Genomic DNA, 26,975 nt, shown 5'->3' on the forward strand with positions numbered 1-26,975 from the left:
ACAGGGACCCCTCAGGTGCTCGCATCAGCAGCTTTAATGCTGGCACATCAATTTATCTTGTATTTTATTTTCATCTTAGTATTGCTTGAGATCTGGAAGCTGCGTGGCTTAAAAATATGTGCAAATTGACAAACAGAGCCAAAGGGATGTCTCTGCAGATCTGGGAGGACACTCTCCCACAGCAGGCAGCTGATGGTTGCCTGCAGCAGCGTGGCACAGCCACAGGAGTTGTCCCTTGTACCCACCAGGAGATGGAAATGGGAATAGATACTCCCACCAGAGCAGTTTTGGCTTCTTGGTCAAGTCAGGAGCAGTGAAGTCACCTTCTGAGCACCTACAGGAGGCATTTCAGTCCCAATTTTACACCTTCACTTTCTCAGCTCCCTCCTCTGTTATCCCCAGAATCTCTCTCTGCTCCTGCTCCTGCTCACTCCCTCCTTGGACTCCAGGCTCTACCCTGTTATTGCTCTGTCCTCAGTGGCTGTCCTTGCACTTGCCTCCGCTGGAGATTTAAAATCTGTGACTAAAAATTGGAAGGCAAACCCCAGACAGCTGGGATTCATAATAACTCGCATTTCTAAATGAAAAGTGAACTCGAAACCACATTTTTCATACTCAAAGGCTGGGCAAAAAGAGCCCTTTTGACTGTTTAAAAACACGTTTTGAGTTAATGAGTTTGTTGATATCAACAAACTGGCATTTCTGATGGAAAAAGCCTTGAACAGCTTTAAGACACACATACACAGATGGTTTATACACCATGTAAGGGACTTAACCAAATGAAATCTCCCTAACAGCAAGACAGGGTTTTTATAAATGGCATTAAATGGATGCTCACTCATCCTTTCACCCCAGATAAGTGCAATGTCTAGTGAAGCGTTCAGCTGAAAAGTCCACCTGAGGAGATGTGCCTCTCACCCCAGCCCCTGAGCCCAGACATCACGAGCAGGGGCCATTTTCCTCCAGAGGATGTATTTCTGTGTGACTTCAGTGCAAAGAAATAACATTGGTCAGGTTAGAGAGAAAACTATGTCAGGTTATTTTTTCCCTTGACCAAAATCGGCCACGTTCTCCTCTAGTCAATCTAAATCTGGTCTGCATTAAAATGTTAAAAGCCCTCCCCTGGAAAAAATAAATAAATTATGCATGTGAGTAGATGAAGCAGGAAAGGGAGTCCAGAAGCTAAAGCCTTCATTATAATAGCAAATAAAAATCACAGGAGAGGAGAGGGAAATGTCAGGAGCTGGCACCCCGGGAATGTGCTGTTGAGGAGGGGACAGGAGCAAGAAGTCCTTGCTGAACTGAACTGCTGCTCTCCTGTCCTGGAAGCACTGGCTGCAGAGAAGGAAACATGTCTTGCTAGCACATTCCCTGCTCACTGATCTGCCTTTCAGCACAGGAAACATATCCACTGGCACTTTATTTTGATGGCTGTCTTTCAACAGCTCCAAAGTTGTACGATGTCGCTAAAATATCTGTAAGCAGAGCAAAGTGGGCTTTAGGGCTGTGCATGAATTCCTTGTGAAGGGCTTATAGAGGAGCTGATTGAACTACAAACAGTCTCTGTTTAATGATAGTAGTTTATGTTCACGTAGTTCCTTCATCTGAATGGCTACATGTGGGTTTGGTGAGCTATCCATGGGATCTTTGTGGTTACAGGCACACAGATGAGTTTAGAGGCACGAGCTGCAGCCATCAGTACTTCTTACTCAATATTTTATCTCTTAGTTTTGATCTCTCATCATCTAATGTCGGGGCCTCCTGCTTACAGACCACGTATCGTCACAGTCTGTGCTACAGCTGGTTTTGACTTATTACTCAAACACTCTCCTCACTCTCAGGCACAAACTTTGTGCATCTGAGCACTTTCATCACAATTACTGGTTGAAAGTGGCCAAGGCATTCACAGGTTTCAGAGGGAACTGACAGCTACACACCCACATGCACACAGAATTCAACGATACAAACCCTTTTTCTTCAGAAAGCAGCCTAACCACTGCTGTACTGCACAGACAAAAAACCCCAGATGCTGCCATAATTAGATTTTCAGGAGACTACATCAGACCAGGTTAGTTATTTCACACAACAGCTCACATAAATGTCCAGCCAAGATGGATTTTTTTTTGTCTCTTTACGGATTCTGGTTGATTTTACCAGCCTTTGGAAGCACAGGTGTAAGAGAGCTTGCAAAACTTAGTCTTCCATAAGGATGTTGGTGGGTTGTTAAGTGTCTGACTCAGCTTCTGGTTTCTCCTCATAAGTCCTGATCATTCCTTTCTTTGCAGGCAGTTGAGTGCATGGGTTAAAAAAAAATGTATTAAAAATGGGGAGGAATCAATTACTGTCTTTTGCCAATGACTAACTGTGTGACCTGGTAAAGGCACTTAGATGGGCTCTGAAAAAGAGAGGTGGTCCTACCTCTCTATATGCAAAAAGCTCTGTGAATCTCTCATGAACAGCTAAATATTATCCCCTCTTATTTTTTCTTTTTGTTTGATATTACACAAAAGCTAAGTATGTTAGAAAAATAACTAAGACAAAAGAAAATTAAGGCTCTTGGTTTCTCCTGCTTGGGGCTTGTTACAGCAGGTGGTCTCCGAAAGGTTTCACGTTCCTGGTGGTCTCAGAATAGGGCTGTAAAGTCAAACTTCTGGTCTCATTACAGGACTTTTTTGCCTATCACAGGGCTTGGCCTGAATCCCTCTGCTCACTCAACACAGTGTGACCCTGCTGGGCAAATTTCAGTAGCACTCATCCAATTTAATGGCCACGGGCTGTGTTGTTTGACCTTAACATTGCCTAATGCAGGGATTTTCATGGGCTGGGAGCAAGCCTGGACAGAATCCGAAATCAATAAACAAAGGAGACTGCTGTTAATTAGTGTTAAAAAGAAGAGAGAAAGATAAATATTCAGACCTCCACACAGCCAGGCATTTTGTTCATCAAATCCTCAAAATCCTCCTGCCAGTCTGAGCCTAACTGGGAACAGACCACCAGCCCAGTAAAGGTATACGGGGCAGCTCCAGTCTGAAAAACCCACATGGGAGCGGGTGCAAAGCACCCCCCTTGCAAAAGGATTTGGGAATATCAGCCTGGCTTTGCTTGGAGACAAACCTCTAAAACAAATCCAATCCCAACTCTAGCTTTTGCAGGACCAGTGTTGCCCGTGCCGCACGGATGAGGAGAGGACAGAGTTTCAGCGCTTGTCAGTGCTCCACAGGGCTTTGGGAGAAAGAAATGACACAGTGCCCTCAATTCCCGGAGCCGGAGGGTGGCCGGGCAGCCGGCGCGACGGGGAGAGGCGGGAGAGGCTGCGGGAGAGGCTGCGGGAGAGGCTGCGGGCAGCGCTGCAGCCCAGGGGATCACGCGGGGCACCGGGGGCGACAGAGATGTCTCCTTGTGCCCAGATGTTATTGCTGCTGTCAGTGGGATGCCCCGAGTGTGCATGCAGGGCTCACACAACAGGGGCTTGTTCTCTGCAGCCCCTGGGCGCTGCTGGAACCAAAATGTGACGCCTGCTGCTGAGAGGAGGCGTGAGAAAAGAGCAGAGCCCTGCCAACCCTCCCCAAACTGAGGGCGACGCCATCACTGCTGTCTGAAATTAGAACCACTTACAAGCAGCCTTTTGTGGCTGTCTCCCGAAGGATTCCTGCAGCTTCCTAGAGGGATGGCCATCACCCACCTCCTCGGGGCTGCAGGTGTTACACCCTGTGTGGCATTTCTGTGGGGTGCCTTCCCCGAGATGGGTGGGTGGTGTCTCATGCTGGCTTGGTGCAGGACAAACACATCCAGGGGACCTGAAGCACTCTGCTGCCTGCTGGCCTTGAGCACAGCCGCACAGAGCATTTGTCAGACGGTTCGTGTACCTTGGTGGTTACACCTTTCACTGGAGAAAATCACTGCCAGTGCCAGGAATAACAGGTGGAAGTCATGACTGGCTAAAACTGATTCGAATAGGACTTTATCCAGCACTTTCTGTGACACTGTGGATCTAGTTCCTGCAGTACTGACATAGACCTTAAAAGACCACATGTCCCCTTCCAGACTGTTACTTTTACAACTTAAGTGCAATCCTCACATCTCCCTATACTTCAGAACACCTTCACCACAGTACAAACACAGCAATTTTATTCCTGTTGGTGTGCACTGTTTTGGTTTTGCCTGTCAGTGTTAGCCAGGGAGTGAAGCCCCGTGGACACTCACACTCAGCAGCGACAAGTTCATCTTCCTCTCTGCTGTGATTTAGCCTTTTGGCTGATCAACACCTCCCCTTTCACAGGTTCCCAGCAAGAAAGTCACTGAGAGACTTTTCCACTGTGAACAGCTGGCAGTGCACATGGCCAAGTGCTGCCAGACTGGGAAAGAGCATCAGGTCCCCCCGGGGCTGGGGGTGTTCCTCAGTGGCTCACTGGGTTGGAAAATGGAGATTTGTTTCTTGGTGATCTCAATCAAGTTACTTCTATACCTTGTGCCTCTGCTCTCCTATTTGAAAAAACTAGATAATTTTCAGGATATCCTTTGTAAATCACCCTGAAGTCTGCAGATGAAAAGACTTGGTAAGAGTTATTAGCATTATCACATTCCTCATCCTCTCTTGTCAGTCCATTCATCACCTTCCCTTTCCTCCCAGTGCCTCCCAGCACTTCAAGCTTCACACACATCAGAAGATATTAGTCACAGCAGCTCAGCTGCTCAGGAGTTGACATGAAGGGAGGCCACACCAGCACTGGGGGGGTGCCTGTCTGATCCTGCTCTGGTGTCCCTCAAGGCTGGCACCAACCCTGCGTGCAGCACTGCCCCTCTACTGCCAGTGATGCTGGGCTGTGATGGGGCCAGCCCTCACACCCCACAAAACAGGGATTCCTACGGGTCAGAGGAGTCTCCTCTGTCAGGAGAGCATTGGGAAGCACCCCAAAATATCACAAGAATTGACTTACCACCGAGTCAAGGAACCTAATGCAGCACTCGAGCTCGGGTCGAGTTTCACAGAACTGCCGAAAGAGAAGCCTTCCGATGGGCTGCTTTTCACATATGCTGCAGTAATCTCTCTCTAGAGGCAATAAAGAGAAGAAGAAAAGCATGAAAATGAGAAGAGCTTTGTCTTCTGGACTGTTCAGGAGTTTGGAGAATTGCAAATGAGTGCAGAACTAATGACCTCAAATCAGAACAACATCCTTCTCCCCGCCACCACATTTGAGGTATCCAAATACAAACATAATGAATGGCTTTAAGACTCAAATAAGAGGGGCTGAATTTTGTAGAGCTCATTTTGGCAAAAGGCAAAAGCCATTCAGGTCTCATGAAAAAATAATTCCGTATTTTTCTGCGGTGGAAATGCATTCAAAGGTACTGGTGATGTTTGTGAGAATGTGGGGAGCAAATTACAAGACCTCGAAATGTGAGTCATACATTAAAGGGCAGAAAAATTTGTAATTTGTGGAGACCTTCCTGGATGCTTTCTAGATACGCACTAAAGCACCCCTAATCTCTGGAGATGCTCAGCTCACTCTCAACTAAACAATTACAGTATAAACCATGCATTTTCAAAGGTTTTAAAATTTCTGCTATTTACTGGCTGAGCATTTAGGAATGGATGGAGCATATGGCATCTGGCTCGTTTCAGTTTCACACAGCACTCCTTACAGAACAGTATTTCCCCTTAAACTCCATGTTTAAATGCCATTCCCCTGTGCTGGTACATCCAGAACCATCACTTGCAGTAAAGCAAGAGGTCCTTTACCCATCCCAAGGACTATCTGCAGGAAAACAAGGACGAAGGGCAGGCGTCATTAGCTGGCATTGCACCAGGACAAATGCCGAGGGCTTTGGATATTTTTCTGGTGAGAGCAGAAAATTCCCCCAGCCTGCTTGGAACAGCAATACTTGCTTGAGACACGTTATTCCTCTAGAAGTACACACATGTCAAACAACATACTGTGTTTCCTTAGGCGTTCTTCTCACCACCCTCCTCGCTGCCATATGGCACTTGCTGTTATTATGGAAACAACCAGCTTCTAAACACATAACACAGCCCTGCAAACAGACATACGAAACCCACACAAGTTGTCAGTGCCTTGGTTACTTCTCTCTCGGGCCTGGAGTGGCTCCTGCAACGTCTTTTATTCCCCCTTTGCCCTTCAGCTCTGTGCACTCCAGGGATGCAGGCACATGTCTGTGATGGAGCTCACCTTTGCCATGGAGGCACCCAGCCAAAGGGCTCACTTATCACAGGTCCCTGGGGATCATGTTCTGCAAAACCAGGACATCATAGAACCATGGAATGGTTTGGGTTGGAAGGGATCCTAAAGATCACCTAGTTCCATACCCTTGCCATGGGCAGCAACACCTTCCACTAGACCAGGTTGCTTGGAGCCCCATCTAACCTGGCCTGGAACACTTCCAGGGATGAGGCATCCACAACTTCCCTGGGCAACCTGGTCCAGGGCTTCACCACCCCCTGAGTACATCTGTCCTGATCACAAAATGCTGTATGAGATGTTGGACTTGCTGCCCTGTGGGACCCTCCTCTCGCGAGAGGAAGGAGGGAGTTGCCCAGAGCTGCACCAGGGTGCAGGTGTGGCTGTATGTCAGGAACTGGCGCCTGAAGCACTTACAGGGTGGCCATGGAGACATGGGATGGGACCAGCTGAACTGTGCTTTTAATTCAGGGTGGTCCTGCTCTGGTCTGGTCTTCTGAAGCAATTTGGGACAACATACCAGCACCATTTTTTTAGCTGGCGTTGCCAGTCCATTTTGGATCAGGATATCACCCAATCTATCCAGAAGGCTGCAATGCTTTGATACTCTCTTGCAAGTAAAACTGGATCGAAATCAGTGTAAATCCTACCTTGACCTCCAGTCTGTCTATCAGCAGCAACCCTGTGGCACTGGTTTGTTTGCACGAGCTGGAGCCTTCAGCTCGGAACATCATGACACAGATCCACGTGGCAAGAAAGCCAGTGGGCTTTCAAGGAGCCTTGGGAGTGTCCTTGGGAGTGGTGCAAGCTTGTGCTGCTTGACTGAGCAGCATTTCTAGCAAGGAGGTGAAGGGGTGTGCAGACACAGGCGGTGCTGAGGTGAGCGAAGCAGATGGGGACGAGTCAGCAGATCCAAACTCACAGTGCCCCAGGGGCCAGCACGAAGCCAGAGGCTGAGCAGCTCAGGTGAGCTCTCCTGGGAGGTCTGGAGATTTAACCACATCTGTCTGATGATGCTTTCTGCTCCCTTGACTAACTCTTGAGAGGGTAAGAACGAAACATACGCCCTGCCTGCTCATGGCAGGACTCAATGCCTCCAGGAGCCCCAACCCACAGCGAGCTTCCTCCTGCTAAACAAGCAGAGCAAAGACTGTGACTGTCTGTATTTGTAACAGGAGTAAAACAGAAAGGAACAAACACTTTAATCAGCTGGTTTGCTCTATATTTTCTCTTGTACAGCACTATTTGATACACAGTGACAACGCTCGTTGTTCAAAATGCAGTCAGTTTATCAAAGTTGTTTGACATGGTGACACTCACTGCAGCAGAGGATGATCCTCTCACAAAAGGGCCAGTGATACCAGCTAAATGAGCGTGCAAATTGCACACCCATAACTGCACTTTGTAGCACGGCAGGAAAAGAAAACAAGCAGCTAAACACTATGACATATGTGGGTAAATGCACCATAAAGAAGACGTGAGCACAGACTCCCTCCTATGGCCCAGAACTTGGCCAACACGTGAGAAGGGTGACCCGTTCCTAACGAGGAAAAAGGAAATACCAGAAATAATCTCTGAAAACACAACAGCCAGAGCAGTTCCCTGGAGCCATCACTCCTCCGTCATGTGCATGTCACTGCTGGATGTACCAACACAGACAATAAACACGGGATGAAAATGCTTTCATTCCTTGTAGGTGATACAAACTATTTTCTTAGGCCCCGATCTCGCTGTTGGCCTCACTAAGCCAGCTAAAGCAGTCTGTGCTCAACTAATTCCTTGGGATGCATGGGCCCAGCGTGGACTGAGAAAGAAAAACATCTCTCCCAGCTAAAGCTGAAAATAGGAGTGGGTCGTTTTACTAGGGTAAGGAAAGCAGGAGTGTTTTACCAGCGTGCTGCACCCCAGGGACCTGGCTGAAGCACCCCCAGCCGTGCTCAGGAGCTGCTGCAGGAGGGGAAGGATGGAGAGGCTGGTGGGTACCACAGCCAGGGGCTCCCTGGGGCTGGGGCTGGTCGCTGTGTCGCTCTCGGGTCTGCCTGCCAGCAAAAATATCCACCCAGTTTCAAAAGTTTAAAAAATAGAAGGAATGATTTCCTGAGGAAATGGAAATGTTAAACACTTGGAAGTGAAACCATATGCTTAAGATGATGAAGTGTAACTAAAACAGCTCTGAGAGCGATATCTTTGGTAGTCAGACCCTCCTGCTTCGGTGGAATCCTGTTTAACACCTGCAAAGTCACCCAAAACATGGGTGAAAAGCTGGGTGGGTCAAAGCCCTGGGAAAGCAGACACTTCTCACTGACGCCAAACTCCTTATTTAGAAAATATCACTGGCAAACAACGTGCACATGCAAGTGAATTCTTTATCTTTCTGACAGAGTAACAACACAGATTAATATAGAAAAAGTATTACACAAAATGCCGTCACAAACATTCGTAAGATAAATAAAGATAAATAGTGTTTATTCTAAATTCTAATGATTCATTTCCCCCTTTACTTCATAGCTTAGGTATTGAAATGCTAATTTCTTAGAGCACCCAGCACTGAGAACATACCAAAATAGTTACACCTGCCCAGAATACTCCATCACCATTCAAAGCCTATGGCCAGATCTGTTCCCCAACAGATACCCTGGAAAGGTTCAGAAGAAGATCTGAGCACATGCCTAGGAAAAATAATCCTATTAATAAAATTTCAGACTGATCAAATATACCACTGATGAAGTGAAAAACACCACACAAGGTAACAAAAGTTGCTCATGACAAAATCCTTGACTTTCAATTAAAAGGGAGGAAAATCTAATATTTGAATTAGATAAAAACTACCCTGTGCCTCGTGAAGATTTTTTGTCTTAATTTCCCATTTGAATACTTTGCATTTTTGGCTGGCTTAAAGTACCACCTTAGCCATTTTGGAGATAAACAGTGATCTGCAGAGAGACCAGGTCCCCCCTCCTCTTTCACATCTGCAATATACCCGTGGGTCTTGATGGGTTAGTGCTGAGCTACAAAACCAGGTGATGACTCTTGGCTGAAAACCAGTCTTTTCTGATATTCAGTGTAAACTGCAGGTGTCTAAGTGAGACTGCCATAAAAAGTTGCACTTCTGCAACTCATTCTGAAGGGCTGCTAATCCAACCCCTGCAGTCAGCTGGTGAGGCTTCCTCCTGTACACGTCTGTGGAGAGGGATGAGCTCAGCTTAAATCTCACTTTTCTGGTTTACAGGAGCCAGGAACATCTTTTTTAGCTTTTTAGCCATTGCTGGTGTGGCCAATGATTGTTCCTCTGTACTATCTATTAAGTACCATTTTATTTTCCAACACACTGGAATCCCAAGAGAAGATATTTCAAAGAAATGCATGGAGAATGGCCAAGAAGACAAGGCACCATGCTGCTGCACGGGAACATTTGGTCTCTCTATCCTTCTCTGCTGTCTTTGGCATTAAATCAGCCTGGAAGAAAACTAAGATCCAAGTGCAAAGTAATTCTGCAGCCTAAAAAAAACCACCCAGAAAACAACAACAACAAAACCCCACAAGCAAACCAAACAAATCCTCTATAACATCTGGAAACCCCAAAGAGGATCTAGGAAGACTTAATTGTTCGTTTCCTGCTCATGCTCAATGACCCGAGACAAGAACTCATCTTCCCACTCACTATTTTCTTTCTTTAAGGTGGATCAAAGTCCTTTAGATGTTGTTCCAAGTTTATTATTTGTCTGCTGCTCTCTTCCTCTCACCTGCTTTGGTCCAGAACAACAGAAGCCACACCAAATTAATGGAAGAAGAAAGCATTTGAATAGGAATTCAGGCTGGACAACAGGAGCAGCATCAGAGCCTGAGGGGCCAGCAGTCAGTTCCCAAGACTGCTGGTACACTAAAAGAAAAACTCTCTTTTTCCAAGGGGCTGAGGCCTGTCAAAGTGGTTCCCACCATTCCTGGGATGGATGGAAACCTCAGCTAGAGGTGTCCCAGAATTGTGTGCCTCCCTCCTCAATCAGCTCAGGGGGAATGGTGCTAAAAGAGATCTTAACCAGCTCAGCCCAAATCTAAAACCACTTCTGGATTTTTTTGCCCATCTCTGCCTTCTTCATGTAAGCTCCCTTACAGGGGCACACAAGGAAATGGAGGGCAAAGGCAAGAACTAAAAGCAAGATTAAAAAATATGCAGCACAACTGAACTAAACAGATTCTCACAGCCCATCATACACTGTGCACTTGTAGCAATTTCCTTCTTTTTGTCAAAAAATGAACACCAAAGCCTTTAGAGTTTGCAGAATTGCTTTGTGTCCAGTCAGAGTACTAATGGAAAACAAATTGCATCTTTAAACACTGAATAACCCCATTTAGAGCTATATTAATATAAATGCATTTTTCATTTAAAACCAGCAAGTCTAACAGTGGTGCTTATAAAGATGTCTTATAATTTACTGCTGCTCTTCTCCAGCCAAAAGTGGAATTACCACTTTCTACGTATAAACTTAATAAACAGCACATACTAAACTGCCTGGTCTTTCAGGCTGATGAAAGTTGCTTCTTATCAAAGGACCCTTTGTGGATGCTTTAAAAGGATTTAAATTGCTTTGATTGCATTATTAACAGTGTCTGTGTTGCTCTTGTATTTCAGAATAATCTGGAAAGCAGGAACATCAGCTCTTGCATTCTACAAAAGGCAGTTTTCCATCTCTAATAAATGTGCTTCAATACAAAAGATAATCCTTGTGTTCAGAAGCAAGACCTGAAGATGGGCCGTGTTAACACTTCTGTAGACCCACTTATTACCCTCTTATTCTTCCTATTTTTCAATGGTTTTCAGCCCTGGAGGTGCCATGGCCAGTCAGGATTTCATGAACGTTGCTGGGAACCCATGTACTTGCAGTGAAAAACTGCAATTCTCTTTGAGAAACTGCCAACACAGGACCATTTCTGATGAAGAAACATGGATATTGCTGTTTAAACTGTAGAACCTGACAAGTATGATTGAGGGATCTCTTTTTCATCGTGCCTACTTGGGAATGTTGCAGGACTGGGTTGAAGCAAAAAGAGAGAAGTTTCTTGTCCTTCTTGTCAGTTTTTCTGGGTTTGTTTGCTTTGGGTTTTTTTGTCGTTTGTGGGTTTTTGTTGTTGTTGGGTTGGGGGGGGTTTGTTTTAAGGTGGAAACCTGTTGTTGAGATGCTGAGGACTCTCCACTTGCCCTGTCTCCAGCAATGCATTTAAGAAGTGAGGCAAGCCAGATGGTCAGAGAACACAAGGCAGGAATAAAAACGTCACATTTCAGCTCATTCAAAAATTCCTAGGAACTGTGGCACTAAGTCATGTTGTAAAAGCCTGATACAAGCATCTGGGCTCCCGTGGGAATTCAGTTACCAGCACAACTAATATTCTGTGCCCTGAGGATCTCAGTGGCACATTGTGTTTATAAAATGGGGCTAAAGGCACTGCCCTCCCTCAGAGCAGCGTGGCCAGAATAAGAACATCAGAGTGTGTGAGCCCAGAGTGCTGCTGGACAGCCCCGTGGCTCCTGGCTATTTGCTTGCACTGCAAACTCCCGGAGCGGAAATTCAGTCCAAGAGAGCACAGCAGAGCCTTTTTATACATTAACCACTGTGCTGCTCCAGAACTTCACCTGGCACTTCGCAGAGATTAAAAATGATGGCGTGGCCTCTGTCTTGGAGAGTGTTTACCTTGGCAGGTCCAGAGCCCTGCAGGTGCCGGGCGGGGATTCTGAAGCCAAGGGCTGGGATGAAGTTCTCTTGCTGGGGGCAAAAAAGCACACTCTCTCTCTCTCTCACCATAAATATTTCATCTGCTTTCCTTATTTTTAATAAAATACGGAAATTGTTATGACTTATGACAAGATAATGGCTTTTTAAATTCCTTATTCTAAGTCTGCAGTTCAAACCAGGCCTTCATCGCTGCAGAAAGCTCAAGACCTAGGAAGTCCTGGGGGAGAACATGTTTTTTGGCTTTGGTCTATTTTTTCCCCTTTGCATTTAGGATTTTCTACAAAATACTTGGAGACCCTCGTCTATGCTGTTACAGCAAGTGTTGTTTTGGCACTGACTATCCAAGTTTAATTAATTAAAAATACAAATGCAATCAAGCTTACTTGAGACAATGGAACTACCCCAAACTGGTTTTAAGTCCTGCCAACTTAATTTTCTCTGCTTGTCAGCTGTTTTTTTTTTAAAACAAACATAATTTAATCTCCTGATCATCGAACATCTAATGTAATTATTCAGATGCAGACAGCGTTTGCTTTGTATAACTTTCCTTATTTCCACTCTTTTCATGTTATTAGGCTACAGGGATAAGCTCCACACATCACAGCAGCATTACACTGGAGATGGAAACAGTCCAAACTTTAGAGTTGGACCGATATGGAAAAAACGTTTGGAGAATATTGTAACAGATTCACAGTTAAATACAGTTTGGTGATATATATGGGTCTTCTGATTTGTTTTCTGAAAGCAGCTGCATTGAAGCTTGCTCATGGAATTCTATTTGAAAGTCAAATCCCACAAACAGTTGCATAAATATGTTTGCACTTGAACCAGAAGGCGTATGTGGCTCTGCTGATTTTGGACAAAGATTTTGGCAGGAGGGATAACAACCCACCCACCCTTTCTGTAGCAGCAGCAGCAGGAGGATCAAACCAGATCCTGTGAGCTCAACATTGTCACCACACAGAAAAACATGAGTGGGGTCCAGAGCCTGGGAGGGACCCTCAGCTCTGTCAGAGGAGACATTTGGTCACCCAGCCCTGTGCCAGGAGCACAGTCAGACAGCAATGGGAGAATGCTCTGCCCTGAGACGGGCTATTCACCAGTGGGAGACAAATTCTCATCCTAACAAAAGCTGAGTTACTCTGCTGAGTTATTCCAGCCCTCCCCAAGCACTTATGGTATCTTCTGAAAGTTAATGTTTCAGGCAACAGCATCCTTTCCATATGGGGCACTGCCCCAGCCCCCTGTTCAAAGGCAGACTGCAGATCCTGCAGGGTCCAGAGCAGGTTTAGCAGGGGGAGATGGAGCTTGCCATTAATGCTTGAGCCTCTTTAGATCACAGAAGCAAAACTTTCTTGTGTGAAGTGATGGGGTGCAGGGAAAGACAACAAATAACTGCTACAAATAATGAAGACGATCTTTAAGCCTCCTGAAATCACAGAATAACAGAATCTTCTGAGTTGGAAGGGACCCACAAGGCTCATCAAATCCAACTCTTAAGTGAATGGCCCATACAGGGATTGAGCCCTGGACCCTGGAGTTATTAGCACCATGCTCTAACCAGCTGACATGGGTGCAGATTCCCATCAATTCCAGGGGATCAAGCCTAGTTTTCCCACCTCTGTCAAGCACAATTTACATGAAAAACCACTGAGTCTGTCTCTCAGTTTCTCAGCACCAGCACAACAGTGGAAATGCACGCACCAGGATTAATTGCCAGGAAATCTGGGTTGTGAATGTGCAATGGGAATGTTTTAAAAGCTTTTTTTCAACTGAAATTGTTAGGTACCACGTTCTTAAAACACATCCTTTCTTTTCCATTTGGTTGCCAGTTGGAATAACAGTACAGAGAAAGGGAACTAAAAGCAAAATAGAGCAGGGAGACAGACTGACTGGCTGACAGACAGACAGATGGGCAGGTGTGTTACACTTCTAGTCAAAAAATTCACATTACTAGTAGTAAGCTGGTTTCCATTCCCATAAATGACACTTGAAAAGCACATGCCCCAGGATCAATGCCTTTGGTGAGGTTTCCCGGGCACAGTGCCTTCGTGGCCAGTCACAAAGGTACCCAGGGCATGGTGGGCTCCAAACTACTTCACACTGATCACAGAAGATGCTCCACCACCACAATTTCCCAGCACTTTAATGTGGTGCTCGTGCAGCCCCAGGGGAAGGGCTGCCCACAGCACAACCCTGGCCACCACCCCCTCTGGAAAAGGAGTTTGTCTTTATCTTCTCGAACGACTTCCAACAATGTCTCTGTGGCGAGGCCAGAGGAATGGAAAAAAAAAAAACAAACCCTCAAAGCGATGTGAAAGCTCACCTCAGAAACGCCCTGGGAAATTCGGGGAACAAACACTTGGTTGTTCTCATTTTGTTCTGCTTTGGATGGGAACGGCAGAACCGGATGAGTCGCTCTCAAAGACAGCAGCTACTGACATTTTTTCGTTTGGAACTTTCACATCCAGCCTGAAAGATTCGAACTGAAGCACCAAACTTATTTTCTGTCTAGTGCTGTTATTTAGACTGCTGCCTGGTGAGATTCTGGGTAACACTCGCCGAAAGAAAATTTCAGCAGAAGTTGCGATTTGAATGTTTAAGGTTATGAAATCTACAGAGCTGTTGCTGTTGTACATAGCACAAAATAAACACCTCGATTCCAGGAAACCAAGGGAGACATCTTGTGAATCGCTTTCTCAAGGCGAAAAGACTTCTGCAAAACTACTCTTTGACTCCTAAACTAGCCCAGGTAGAAGCAGCTGTCAAGACTAAACTTTTACCAGGTCAGCAGGATGGCAGAATGCACAGAGCCACCAGCACTCACCCTGTGAGGGCACATTTAAGCAGCACACGTTACTCCCAGGCACATAATAAAACTATTCACGGGGATTACTTACTCTGCATGCTGTTCAATACTCACTGCAAGTCCTAAGCATCTCAGCCCTTTTATTAGTGATTCCTCTAAAAAAATACCAGATGCTATTAGTTGTTACTTCGTTGCTAAATTTTCTTGGTTTTTTTTTCCTTTGTTTGTTCTTTTTTGTTCCAGTTTTTCTGCTGGCGTTTTGAAACCCCAAACCTCAAGCACAACAAAACTCCACGCTGGTAAAACTCCACTTATTTTGTAAGTGTTTGTCAATTCCAACCTTTAAAAAAATTGCAAAATAAGCTCAACCACCAACCTTAATAATCACAGAAAATAATACTCTGGAAAACATAATCAACCCGCACCAACTTTAAGGGTATCACTGACCTCTGACAACACTGCTGAATTACCACTTAACTGGATATTTTGCTCAACTACAAGTGGTTTATTTGTTATAATACAGACACTGATTTTGCCTTGGTTTATATTGACAGGCTGATTTCACTGCCTGCTGAGTGACAGCCCCCTCTGAGTGGGCGTGAAGGAGCTGAGCTGCTGAGTAAAATTGATAGGAGGAGTGGAAAAGAGATTTTAAAGTCATTTAGAAACCCAAATGCACTGAAAGGAACTCGTACAAAAGGGTATTGCCAATGGTAAGTATTTTTTTCTCCTTGACAGAAGCCTGCAGTACCAAGAACCATTTCATACCAAATTATTGCAATGGATGCAGAGTGTGGCAGGTTGTGTCCAGACACAAAAACCACAAACAGTCGTACTTAGGTCTACAAAAAAAAAGGCAATTTTTGAGTGAACTTCCACTTTATTCTTATGAAAACTAGGTTATCATCGGGAAATTACCCGAGAACTTTTGCAGTTTTAAAGGTTATTCTACTGTTTGCATTTTTCCAGTTTATCTCTTTTTTCCCCCCTGTTATTTCTCAGTTTAGTTTCACGCTGTCATATGAAAATCATCTTACCCTTGAATTGTTTTTTTTTCCCCTGTAACATTTTGTTTCCTACATTTCAACAGCCAGCCACAAGTATTCGAGAACACAAAATAATGGTGTTCAGATCTGCAAAACAAGAAGCCCAGTCTGTCACCTCCAAAGTTACTAAAAGAATTTCAGCACACAGAAGACAAAATTAACAGGAACTCCAGCTAGGGTTACCTACCTCATAAGTAGTGATATGGTATTTAGATGCTGGAAAAAAAAAATCAGACATTTTACTTCTCACTTGGAAGAGGATACTTCAACATCTCCTTGCATTACATGTTAGATCTGAAGAAATACATCAAAAACTGAGATCCTAATGCTTGCCTGAAGTGTTCCCAGCACCCTTCCTAAGGCACTGCTTCACTCAAGCATATCAACAGGAGGTCTGCACACACTGCTTCAGAAAATAAGCAGAGTATTAAAAAACCTACTAAAATTAAATGTGTTTATCTTATAAACTTCTATACCAGAGTGACACATGGCAAGGAGCAGCTCTGGTGTGGTAAGAGCAGCATCACAACTGGATGCCATTAGTCCTTTGAGAAACCCCTCCTCAAGTTATTCTGGTCAAGAATGCACAGGGAGGTGGGGTGGATGAGGCTAAAACTAAGAACTCTGCAACAGCTCCCACTGCCTCTTAACACCTGGGTGACGCTGCCTTCTCCGTGTGAAGCATCAGCTGCGTGTCCATAAATGTGGAGAGGTGCTCAGAGATGGCAAAAAGGATCACTTATGGGGCAGCCACTTAGATTTGCCCTTTCAATTCTGCCAAGCAGAGCAGCCTCTGTGCTCGTACCTTCATGCTGACCTCCAGATTGGAGAGGGTAGGTGCTGTATGTGGCTTTTTGGTGCTCAGGTGTTTAGAGCAAGCTGTGGCTTCACCAGCAACATTCTGTGTCCCATAGTTAGGCTGCTCCTGTTACTTCATTGATCAGTCCAACAGCTGGGAGGAGTTCTTAAAGTATGGAAGTCAGGACTGCCATGTGCAATTATCCCCTTAGAGGTGTGAAGGTTCTCCTATGGAAGTGAGATAGGAGAACACTAAGTCCAGTGAGCTTGGCTGGAAGAGAACCATCAGCTAAGGGTTAACAGCTCCATCCCCAGGACTGAGGTGCACTGTCTCGTGGGTCCTCAGCCCAGGAACCGTGCAGAAGACAGGGATTTCCTCTTCAGCAGACTCATAAAATGCACTTCTATGAAGGGAAAAGGCACGGAAAAGAAGAGCCCCATGGCTGATCCGAAAGGAAAGCATGCTTGCAACGACACTGAAACATTAGAGACATTGTTCGAGGGCAGTTCATCCTTGCAAAAATATTATCCTCGTCTCCATGCCAAGGGCGGTGAAAGTATGGGCTACTTGCCATGGAAGTGCTGGGTATTTAGGCTGGACCTGTCATGGGGCTTATTTACTCTCTGCACCCAACGTTTCAGACACACTCAAGCGTAGTGTTCATGTCTTGGCAGGAACTTCTCATTCATGCGTTTGCTCCTGGTCCCCTTTGAGGAGTCTTCCTCCTCCGACACTGCAGTGGTTGAAATTTCATTGCTTGCTGAGAAAACCAACACTGATTAATTCCATCCTACTTGCATGGAAGAGGTAAAGTATGCAGGTCTCCAGCCAGGGACAAGGAAATCCCTGCTGCTTACATGCCACATGGAATAAGCAGCCCATGGTTGAGGCCATTGGACTTCAACAGTCTTCATTCCACCCGCAGGAAAGGAGCAATTATCCATAGCAGCATGGGGAGCAAACAGGAAGTAATGCAGCACATTCACTTTTGAGCACAGAATATGTTTTTTTTATAAGACATCATATTCCACAAGGAAGGATTCAGCCGTGGCGTTGCGTCGACGCACCCCAAATTATTAAAGGAACGTGATTGAGGTTGTGAAGTGAAGCCTCAAAACCCAGGAAAAACCTAAATTAAAGCTGCAGGCTGGTGCAGCCTGAATGCCAGTCCTGACTGTGTGTGCGTTCTGGTGCAGCCTTTAATTACATCACTGCAAACTGCTTTTCCCCCCGGACCCTCCCCTCATTCAAAGCCCAGAACGGACAGTGCTTGCTTAATGAGCAGCTATTCAGGACTCCATTCTCTGCTCTGCTTCAATGTGTGCCCCTGGACTGTATTTACTGCACCCAGGCAGGCCTGCTCTGAACACAGGGATTCATTTCCCCGTGGACCTTGCTGTGACATTCTCCACTGTGGCCCCTGAATACTTCACGTGGATCTATTTGCACCCCACCTCTGGCACACAGAGTCCAATTTTACAGATAGGGAACTTAAACATAGAAAGAGAGAGGTAAAAAGTATCCACCAACTGGGGTGGCTTGATTTGCTGTGTATTTATGTGCCACTCTCTCTGCCCAAGGCCACCCTTCTGTTTGTTTCAGTTGCAGATGTTTGTAACCAGGACCCAAAAATCTCAAGGCAACTACAACTACTCAAAAAAATGAAAAAAAAGCACAAATAGAGGCCAACTGTGAAAAACTAATTTCAAGTGACTTGCCTGTCATCTCATAAGATCTATCCCTCTCCAGTTCCCTAGTGAGTTATTCAATCACTTTGGCTATGAGACCATTTTCTTTGATGCTGCAAATCCCCATTTAAATTTATCACACACCTTTTACCTCATGCAATAAATGAGTCAGTCATTCTATCCTCCTTCATTAGAAAACCCAGTTCCAATCCCAGACTCACTCAGGCTTTTGAACTGACTGCATTAGGGCTCCTGGGGAAGAAAATTAAGCATTTGATATTTACAGAAACGTGAATTTAAGCTGCACAGGCAGCCTTAATTCAAAATTTATTTTAGGTGCTCGTTGTTTTAACGCATATTTTTGCATGTTTAATTTCCTAAGCTTTTAAGGAACTGGAAAACTGAAGGAAAAAAAATTGCTGTGGATCAAGAAAAGGTTTTGTTCATCAGGAAGAGCTTACACAACAGGCTGGGAACACTGAACTTGAAGAATGTCCTTTCATCACAGCTTTTCCTGAGTTTTTTCCTAAGTTTTCTTTGAAACAGAAACTCCATCATGGTGACTCTCATACTGATACCTATACTGGCAGAGCTGAGATAGGGATGTCAGGGTATCCATTTGTCCTGCTGGGAGAGGAGCTGTGAATTGTGTTAGCTGATCCTGCTCAGTTCTAGGGTCCCTGTGGGCTGGGACTCCCCATGTTTTTTCTTTCACCTTCCCTCCCTAACTTTCTGCTGTCTTTCCCAGCAGTGCTGCTGCTCCATTCTAGCTCCCCTAAGACGAGCAAGTTCCCTCCACTTCTCCAGTAAATCTCAATCTTTCCAGATAATGGGTCCCAAATCCCCCATCCATCTGATCCCAGCACTTGTCCTACACAGGAAAGATAATATGAAGCAGCACAAGTGGGATATGGATTTACTGCATACCAGCAGCTCTGCAAGAGCTCTCCAAGTGGACATCCTTTGGGAGACATCTGCAGAGACTTTGCATCTCAGCCTGAAGTGGCTTGTTTCCTTCACTGGAAGGAAAAGCACTGAGAGGTCCTCAAGGTGGGATCCCTCCCTGAAACACACCCTAGGATGGCCTCTTTCACTTGTGACTGAGAGCATGGACAGGTGCATGGGTTGCAGCAAAATCCTGTCAGCCTTTGTGAACTCCCTCAGCCATGTGCAATGCAACCTCTGAAAGGGGAATAAACTATCTCACACTTAGCCTGGATGTTTAAGGAATAGCTATAGTGGTGTTAATTCACCAGTGCTCATTCCTTCAGTGGAATGACGCCGCTGCTTTGCCTTTCTGATCAATCCTGGCTCCCACCTTCAGCCTGTTATTTTTAATTAAAAAAAAAAAAAAAAAGAAAAAAATTAAAAGAAAAAACGTAGCACAGAAAGCATCCAGCATGGAAAATTTCAGTCTACATAACTCTGGCAAATTCTTAATCTTATAATGTGCAATATTAGGCAACTTTAGTCATGGATGGTGCTGCCCAGCCCACTGGTAACAGCAGCCCTTACTCAGAAGGTTTGGCTCCGCGAGACGCGTCCTTGTTATTTATTATGTGTTACAGGGCCAGCTCTGCCCTGCCTGCTGATGTTTTAGGGCCTTGACCTGTGAGTAGTCTCACTGAATGCTGAAGGCTTGACTGGAAAACTCAAGAGGATGCTATCTTTGAGGGTTATATGGGAACCAAAACACAAGCAACTTTCTTTTCCAGAGGCAGATAAACATAAACCAGCAGAAGATGAGGATAAAGAAGAGAGGCTGCATAAGCTTCACGCAATGTTTTGTTCAATTCTATGATTTTTAATAATTAAGCATCTCTGTCAGCTTATCGGGGATTAATATTACCTTACTTCCCCTGAATTCCATTTAGTTCTTACATTATACATATTCCACATGAGCGCTCTCCTCTCTCAATATTTCTGGCACCAACATGAGCCTCTTTGGTAAGGACTCATAAGGTTATGAATGTCTGGACAGCCTGAGTAATGAAAGGCCATTTGGGGCCGAACCATTGACCACAGGCTTAACTTGCCAGGAAGCATAAAGCATAAAATGTAAATTAGGTACTAATAACCCATTTTTCTTCTAAATCCTTGGTACAGATACGCAGCATGAAGCACGGATTATGTTTTGAGGGAGATTTTGGAATAATTCGCAGTTAAAAATATTGTATGGGACCTTGTGTTGTGGCCTCAGAAGAGACTGAATTGTGAGTTGTTACTGCTGCCCTTGAACCCACTTCAGTCAATGGAAAGTTTCATTGGCACCTGGATTTGTTGCTTTGGGTAGCTGCCTAGCTACCAGCAAAACCCAGCACATAATACTGTCATCAGGGAAAGAGGAATGTGCAGCCCAGCAAGCAAGACATGCATGGAAAAGTACATTTCTCCCAGCATGTTTTGCAATCTCCATGCTATTCCCTCCCCATCCTCCTTTCCACTGATCTCATCTGTGGAGATGAAGTCAAGGAGAAAACTCAGGAAGCAGCACTTGCATGGCAAGATCATTTTACTGCCTGTGCATGACCAGCATCATCCCTAGCACAGCTTTGACCCTCTGGACGGGGCCAACCCCGTGTGAAAAGGCAGAGATGCAGCTCCACTGTTCCCAGACAAGGGATCTGAGGGCAACTTGAGGTTGGTTGGGCATGTTTAGTTCACATGTGAATTTGCTGGTACAACTGTGGTCCTGGATCCTGCTGGTGACAGCATGGACTGAACTGCTGGGCAACAGAGCTACAAGTTATGCAAGTTCCATCACAGCTTTTCTGCTGTGCTATTTTCAGAACACATACAAAGACATGTTCTTCATGTGTGAGCTCCAGCCTCCAGCTGCATTATGTAAGAAGGCTGGAGCCACCAGTTACCCCCTAGAAACCATTGTTCTTGTTCTGTTTGCTGCAACAATGAGGAAATGACCAGCTTTTCTCTTTCTCATCCGGGCCCAGGACTATCTAAAAATACAACGTGTGGAACAAGCTTCTTGAATTAATTATGCTTCAGGTAAAAATAAAATAAACGTACTTGGCCTTAATGAGATCTATAACTGCTTCTCCACCCTATGGCACACATCTTTTTTAGGCAAAACCTGGAATATTGCTCCTTTTCAACAGGTCAGTACACCTGACACAGCCCTACAGCTCAGTAATTTCTACCACTCTTTGCACCGAGAAAATAAGATATTTCAACCAATACTTTCAAAAACTAAATAAATACCTGGTTTTGGCTTGCAAAGAGGGGAAACCTCTGGCTGTGCCTCTGATATAAGTCTTAAAGAGAAGACAGGAGTGGATCTCTGCTCCACCCCTGCAGAATTGCCTTGCTGGAATAGATACCTTCTCCCAGAGAAGCAACACAGAGAAATCAAAGTCATATCTCCTCATTCACTCTTCCTGTTATTAATTTGTAGCATAACTACTAATAAAGATTATTTTACTGTGCTAATGCCTAATCATGGCACAGGACCAAGAACATATGGAGGGGAGCATGGTGCTAGGCACTGGATAAACACAGAAAAACAAGGCAGTCCTACCCAGGGAGTGGAAAGGTTTAGAGAATACGAATAAATATTCATTGCTTTTGGACACCAGTCAGAGACACCTTCCAAGTCTGCTCAGGTTCAACCACTACTATTGATGTAGCAAAAGAGAATCATGACTTAAACGGGTGAAGGAGGAGACTCCTCAAAACACACATTCTGGCAAAACAGGAACAGACTAAACAAGCCTCTTGAAGAAATATGCATTTGAGAAACTACCCCGATTCAAAAGGTCTGGTTTTTTTTATCCTTCCCCTGTTGCATGGAGCTGGGGTGCAGCAACGTGCTGGAGATACATCATGTGATAATTCAGGGCCACTAATGCTGGAGAAAAAAGCAACAATACTGCAAGAGCAAGAAAATAAACCTTGAGATTACAGAGAAAAAAAAAAGAAAAAGGATCCACAAGGTCTAGTCTAGTGCATGCTATAATTATTAATGAGAATCATGACTTGGTGGTCCTCAGAGTAGAGCAGATGTGCCTCTCCACAAAGCAGGTCTTAAGGGTATATACATTACTAGCAAAGGACAAGCACCACCATTTCCTCTCATGTAATGATCAAGAGTGCCATTTAATTGAGAAGAATATAAACACCCAGGCTGGAATTTGGCCAGGACACTACATTTAACATCCTACTCTAAATAAGAAATGCCATATACAAGCTGCAGTGTCCAAGCAGAGCAGACACAAGCTGAAGTAAAAGATCTCATCTGATAATCCTCCTCACAACAAACTACATAGACCAGAATTTACAGTCCTGGGCAACATCAAGTGTTGAGTCAAGCCTGGCTGTAAGTGCCAAATGAGGTAGAGCACTTGGAGAACATCTGTTGTGGATGACAGCAAACATCTTTTGCCTTGGAGTGTCCCAGGTAAATCTCCCAGGAAAAACAAAACCAAGTGTCTGCAAAAAGTCTCTCTCCCACCCTGTCCTGTTGGCCAGCCTCCCCTGAGCGTATCATCGTGCTCTCAGATGAACTCACTCACAATGTGACAACAGCCTCCCCATTTTTTGGATATCAGACTTTAAACAAAAGGAAATTTGGGTGTTTGGAAGGTTGTCACCTTATCCTCTGCCAAAGACCAGGAGAATTTTTTTTCCTTCATTTTTTTAGGAGTGGCCAAACCACTTTTGAAGCACGCAGTCAACATGTGTGACTTGCCTTACTTTCCCCAGAATCACTCTACGCTGTTCAGTGACAGCAGCTTGTGCAAATACTGGCAGGAAGTCATCAAAGACATGACAGAAGGAAGACATAAAATTTCCAGCACAATTAAGAAAACAAGTTTTGGTTACTCTCATCAATCAAGACTGATTAGATCAGTAAGAGTGGCCGGACCTGGCTCTAGTGTGGAATATTCTGCCTGAGTCTCTCACAAATGATATTTGCACTGAACAGACCCAGAACCTCCCTTTTCCTCAGCTGTTTGTGCTGATCACTGGCATTTCATCCATTCTGTCCCCTGGTCCTGCCCTTGGCACAGCCTCACTGAAGGTATTGTAACACACTACTCAGATAATTCCCCTCTTCATCCATCATTGTGAGAAGTTCTACAAATGTTGCAAGATTCTCCAGGAACTCATACAGAGTCCATGGATTTCAGTGGGAACTGTGATACCGTGGAGTTCTCCAAATCAGAGAATTCATCTAATTGAAAAGGTTTGCTTCTTATTTTTTTCACAATTCAGCATTCTCGTGAGACATTTTAACTTGTTATCTTCCCCACTTTCTTATCAGATTTTCCTGTATTTTTCACTCCAACCTTCACATAACTTCCTGATTAAATAACTGAAATCACCTGACACAGACCATGTCTTTCAGTATGTCCTCAGAGAGGCCCAGTGACTTTGAAAAGCTCAGTAAGCAAGGCTAGGGCTTTAAAATTTGCATGTAGGGATCCACAGTTCAGTTGTAATACATCCAGGTTCCTCAAAAAAAAAAAAAAAGGAAAAAAATGGGGAAGGTGAAGACTCACTGATTAACAAACTCTGTTACTGCCCACAGTTAAGAGAGAGACCACTTTTCACTTCTTGTGTCTGGTATCACATCATCTCTCACAGCTCTGCATCAGTCCAGCTGTACTGAAGGCACTGGCTTCATTTCTGGATCCCACAATTCTGTGTCCATGAGTAGTTGGCAGCTGAGTTCTGGAGAGTAGCAGTAGTTTCAGAGAGCTACAGTAGGTCATCAATAATAAAAAATGCCTGAAAAAATGCCTTAAAACAACCTTTCTCTAAAATTAACGGGGGGGCACAAATTTCACTTGCTGCAAACTAGAGACCAGGAGGTCCAAGCAAGAGCTATTTTCTAAGCATTCTATTTTAAAGTAGTAGAGATCAACACCATGAGATGACAGTGCACGTACACTTTGAAATAACAAAGGCCATCCCAGCTGCAATGGGCAACAGCATGAGACACCACAGCACGTTCATCCAGTTTGGGTAAAGCCCTTCAGAAACATTATTTGCTCCTGCTACTTCTTAATGAACCTGTGCTGCCACTCTTTTCAGGCTGTTCCCCTGCCCGCTGCATTAAACCACCTGCAGTCACACCTGTAGTTCACGGGCTCCTTGGCAAGGGCCCTGGGCAGGCAGCTTCTGATGACCCAGCCAAGAGATCAGGAGAACTTCCACCAGGACAAAACCAGGGAGCCCTCTGTGGTGCTGGTTTGGTGCTTTGGTTTTGCCTGTTGTTTTGCCACGTGTTTCACTGTGGCATTAATGTTTTTTACTGCTCACCCCAGCCTCGTGCTGCCAGACAGATTAGTTTCTGTATTTACTTTTCCTTGCCTTGAATTAGAGCATGATCTTTTATCATGGCCATAGCTCTGTTGTTCTCAGACTCTTTAAGGCTGACCTGTCTGATTGCAGGGCTGAATACGACCCAGAGCCCACATTCCTTGTGTTGACTGATAACTATTAGCCCACAGCAGTTCTCTCAGATAGGTCAGCTATATTTATTACAGCACATTGACCACATGGCCTTCCCCTTCCTCAGCAACAGAAGCTGCAGAGCAATGCCAAGCACCGATTCTCTGACCCCAAGGACTTCCATGGGAGATCCACACCATTCCCAGCTCTACTTCACATGCAGAGCTCTGACAGGACATCACCTCTGGACAGCACTGGGTACACTCTAGGGCAGCTCAGTGACAGGCCAACCCAATAGGATGCAGGGACATAACTGAGCTTATAAGCCTGGGGTGAGGAGTAGAACTGATTTACTCAAACACAATGAAAAAGTCAGCATTTATGAGAAGCCAGACTGAAGGAGGCTGTTCTGTCACTCAGGTTCAGGGATGGGTTGGATTTGCCAAGTGGTTTTCTCCCTATGACTGATGGGGAAACTGTGGGCTTGACATTTGAATATGGACCTCTCTGCAGTGGTTCATGCCTCTGCCAGCTCCCCAGCTCCCCTTTCAAACGACTGAGAGCAGCAGGACACTTTTCAGTGGATTTGTCTTCCCGGGTGCCCAGCAACACACTGCACTGCTCAGGGTCCCCAGGACTGCCATTAGCCAGCAGCTGAGTCCCAGCTCCAGTGGAAAACACCATAACACCCTAAATCCCAGACATCTGCTGCCTCCCTGCCCCAGGCCATGCCACTTGCAATCACTTGAAGAGCTCAGGATCAGTGTTGTGTGAGCTGGAGAGCAGCCTGAGCTGCAAACACTCCTGGTGCAAGGGTTGTCTCCTCTGGAATGCACTTCCCCACTTCAGCTCTAACAGCCTGGATTTCATGACCCCCCCAGGTCATGCTGTAGGGTCCATCTGCTTTCCCAGGCTCCGAAGGGGGAGGAGAAATTTGAGAAATTATGAGGATACTGTAGGAAATGCTTAGTTGTAACTAAGAGTTGGTGCCTTGAGACATCGACTCAGTGGGTAGAAATTGCAGAGATATTGAGTAAATCTGCCCAGAAAGCAGAATGGGGAACTATTACTGAGCTGAAGAAACAAACACTTATGACTTTGTGGGACATAAGATAAAGGATTTTTATAACTTGGTACGTAAAATTGTTATGATTTAGGTTTGAAGTCTATAAATACAAAAAGAGAACTAGCAGGAAACAGAACTTATGGTCATAAAAGGAGGGGGATGTGGGGAATTCCATTATGGGATTGCTCCAAGAGCCCACTTAAAATATTTAATGCTCATCCCTCTGCCTTCTATCTCCTTAAAAGAAATCATCTCTTACATCATGCCACTCAAAATGAATCATGCTTTCCATTTTCCTTGTTCCCTGCCACATTGATATTAAACTATTACACTGTATGCAGGAAAGAATCCAGCAAAAGCAACTGTCTTGCTGCATGCTAGGAATGATTTTCTTCAGATGGCTTTAATGCTGAAGACAAAGGCCAGCAATTTGCCCCAAACAAAGCACTGGAATTTAATCTTTCCTCTGTTTGTGAGCAGCATGCTTCCACAGTCTTCACTGCATTCTTCAATTACATTCCTACTGGAAAGTAGGGCTTTAAAAACCCCTCTCTAAAGCTGTTTTTTTTTTTCCCCTGAGAGACTTGAAGCAGTGAATACTGTATTAGGAAGCTGCCAAGTTATCTGCAGAGGACCTCCACCACTTTACCTCTTCCAGAGGTGCTTGTTTAATTAACACATTCCACGAGCTGTAGGACTCCTCACAGCTGAGGATTCCTTCTGCTTCCATGCAGGATTGTGCTGGAGGATGAGGGTATGGACAGTTCCCATCACATCTTGCAGCCCCCTGAGCAGCTTTGCCTTGCACACAAACTGCATAGCCTGGAAATGCACCTCAGAGCAGCACATGAAACCAGCAAACCGTGCCCTGAAACTGGGAAGGAAGGGGAAGACAGCTGGAAATCTGCATTATTTAAAATGCTGTAGGATGAGAAACAGATGCTGGCATGGCATTTGTGGAGCTGAAAGTTACACAGCTCACACTGCCAGCTGGCAGCTAAACTGGTATCAAACCCACAGCTATGCAAAACCCACCACCACAACTGGCACCCGGGCTGGCAGAGCCAGCCAAGAGCAAGAGATCATGGGCACTGAAATATTCTCTCTCTTGCCATTGTGCCTCCACCCTGGGAGGGACCAGAGCAGAGAGAGGGAAGTCAGACTGCACCTGCCTGGGAGACACATCATTGCCCTTTCAAGGGCTATCTGTGCATTAACTGTCACCAG

At 45.1% G+C, this 26,975-nt stretch overlaps 1 protein-coding gene across 3 annotated transcripts in view; it reads right to left on the bottom strand.

Moving 5' to 3' along the window:
• Nucleotides 1–26,975, bottom strand: part of GRK5 (G protein-coupled receptor kinase 5) — a 149,862-nt gene that overhangs the window by 47,778 nt on the left and 75,109 nt on the right. For all 3 annotated transcript variants that reach the window (XR_003537618.1, XM_027705655.1, XM_027705656.1), the window contains exon 3: nucleotides 4,938–5,050. Coding sequence is in view for 2 of the 3 variants with exons in the window: in XM_027705655.1 (XP_027561456.1) it covers nucleotides 4,938–5,050 (113 nt within the window). In the remaining variant the exon portion in view is untranslated. The remainder of the gene's footprint in view (nucleotides 1–4,937; nucleotides 5,051–26,975) is intronic.

Source organism: Neopelma chrysocephalum, unplaced genomic scaffold (genome assembly GCF_003984885.1).
Source record: "Neopelma chrysocephalum unplaced genomic scaffold, ASM398488v2 Primary Assembly neopelma1_347, whole genome shotgun sequence".
Lineage (NCBI taxonomy): Eukaryota > Metazoa > Chordata > Aves > Passeriformes > Pipridae > Neopelma > Neopelma chrysocephalum.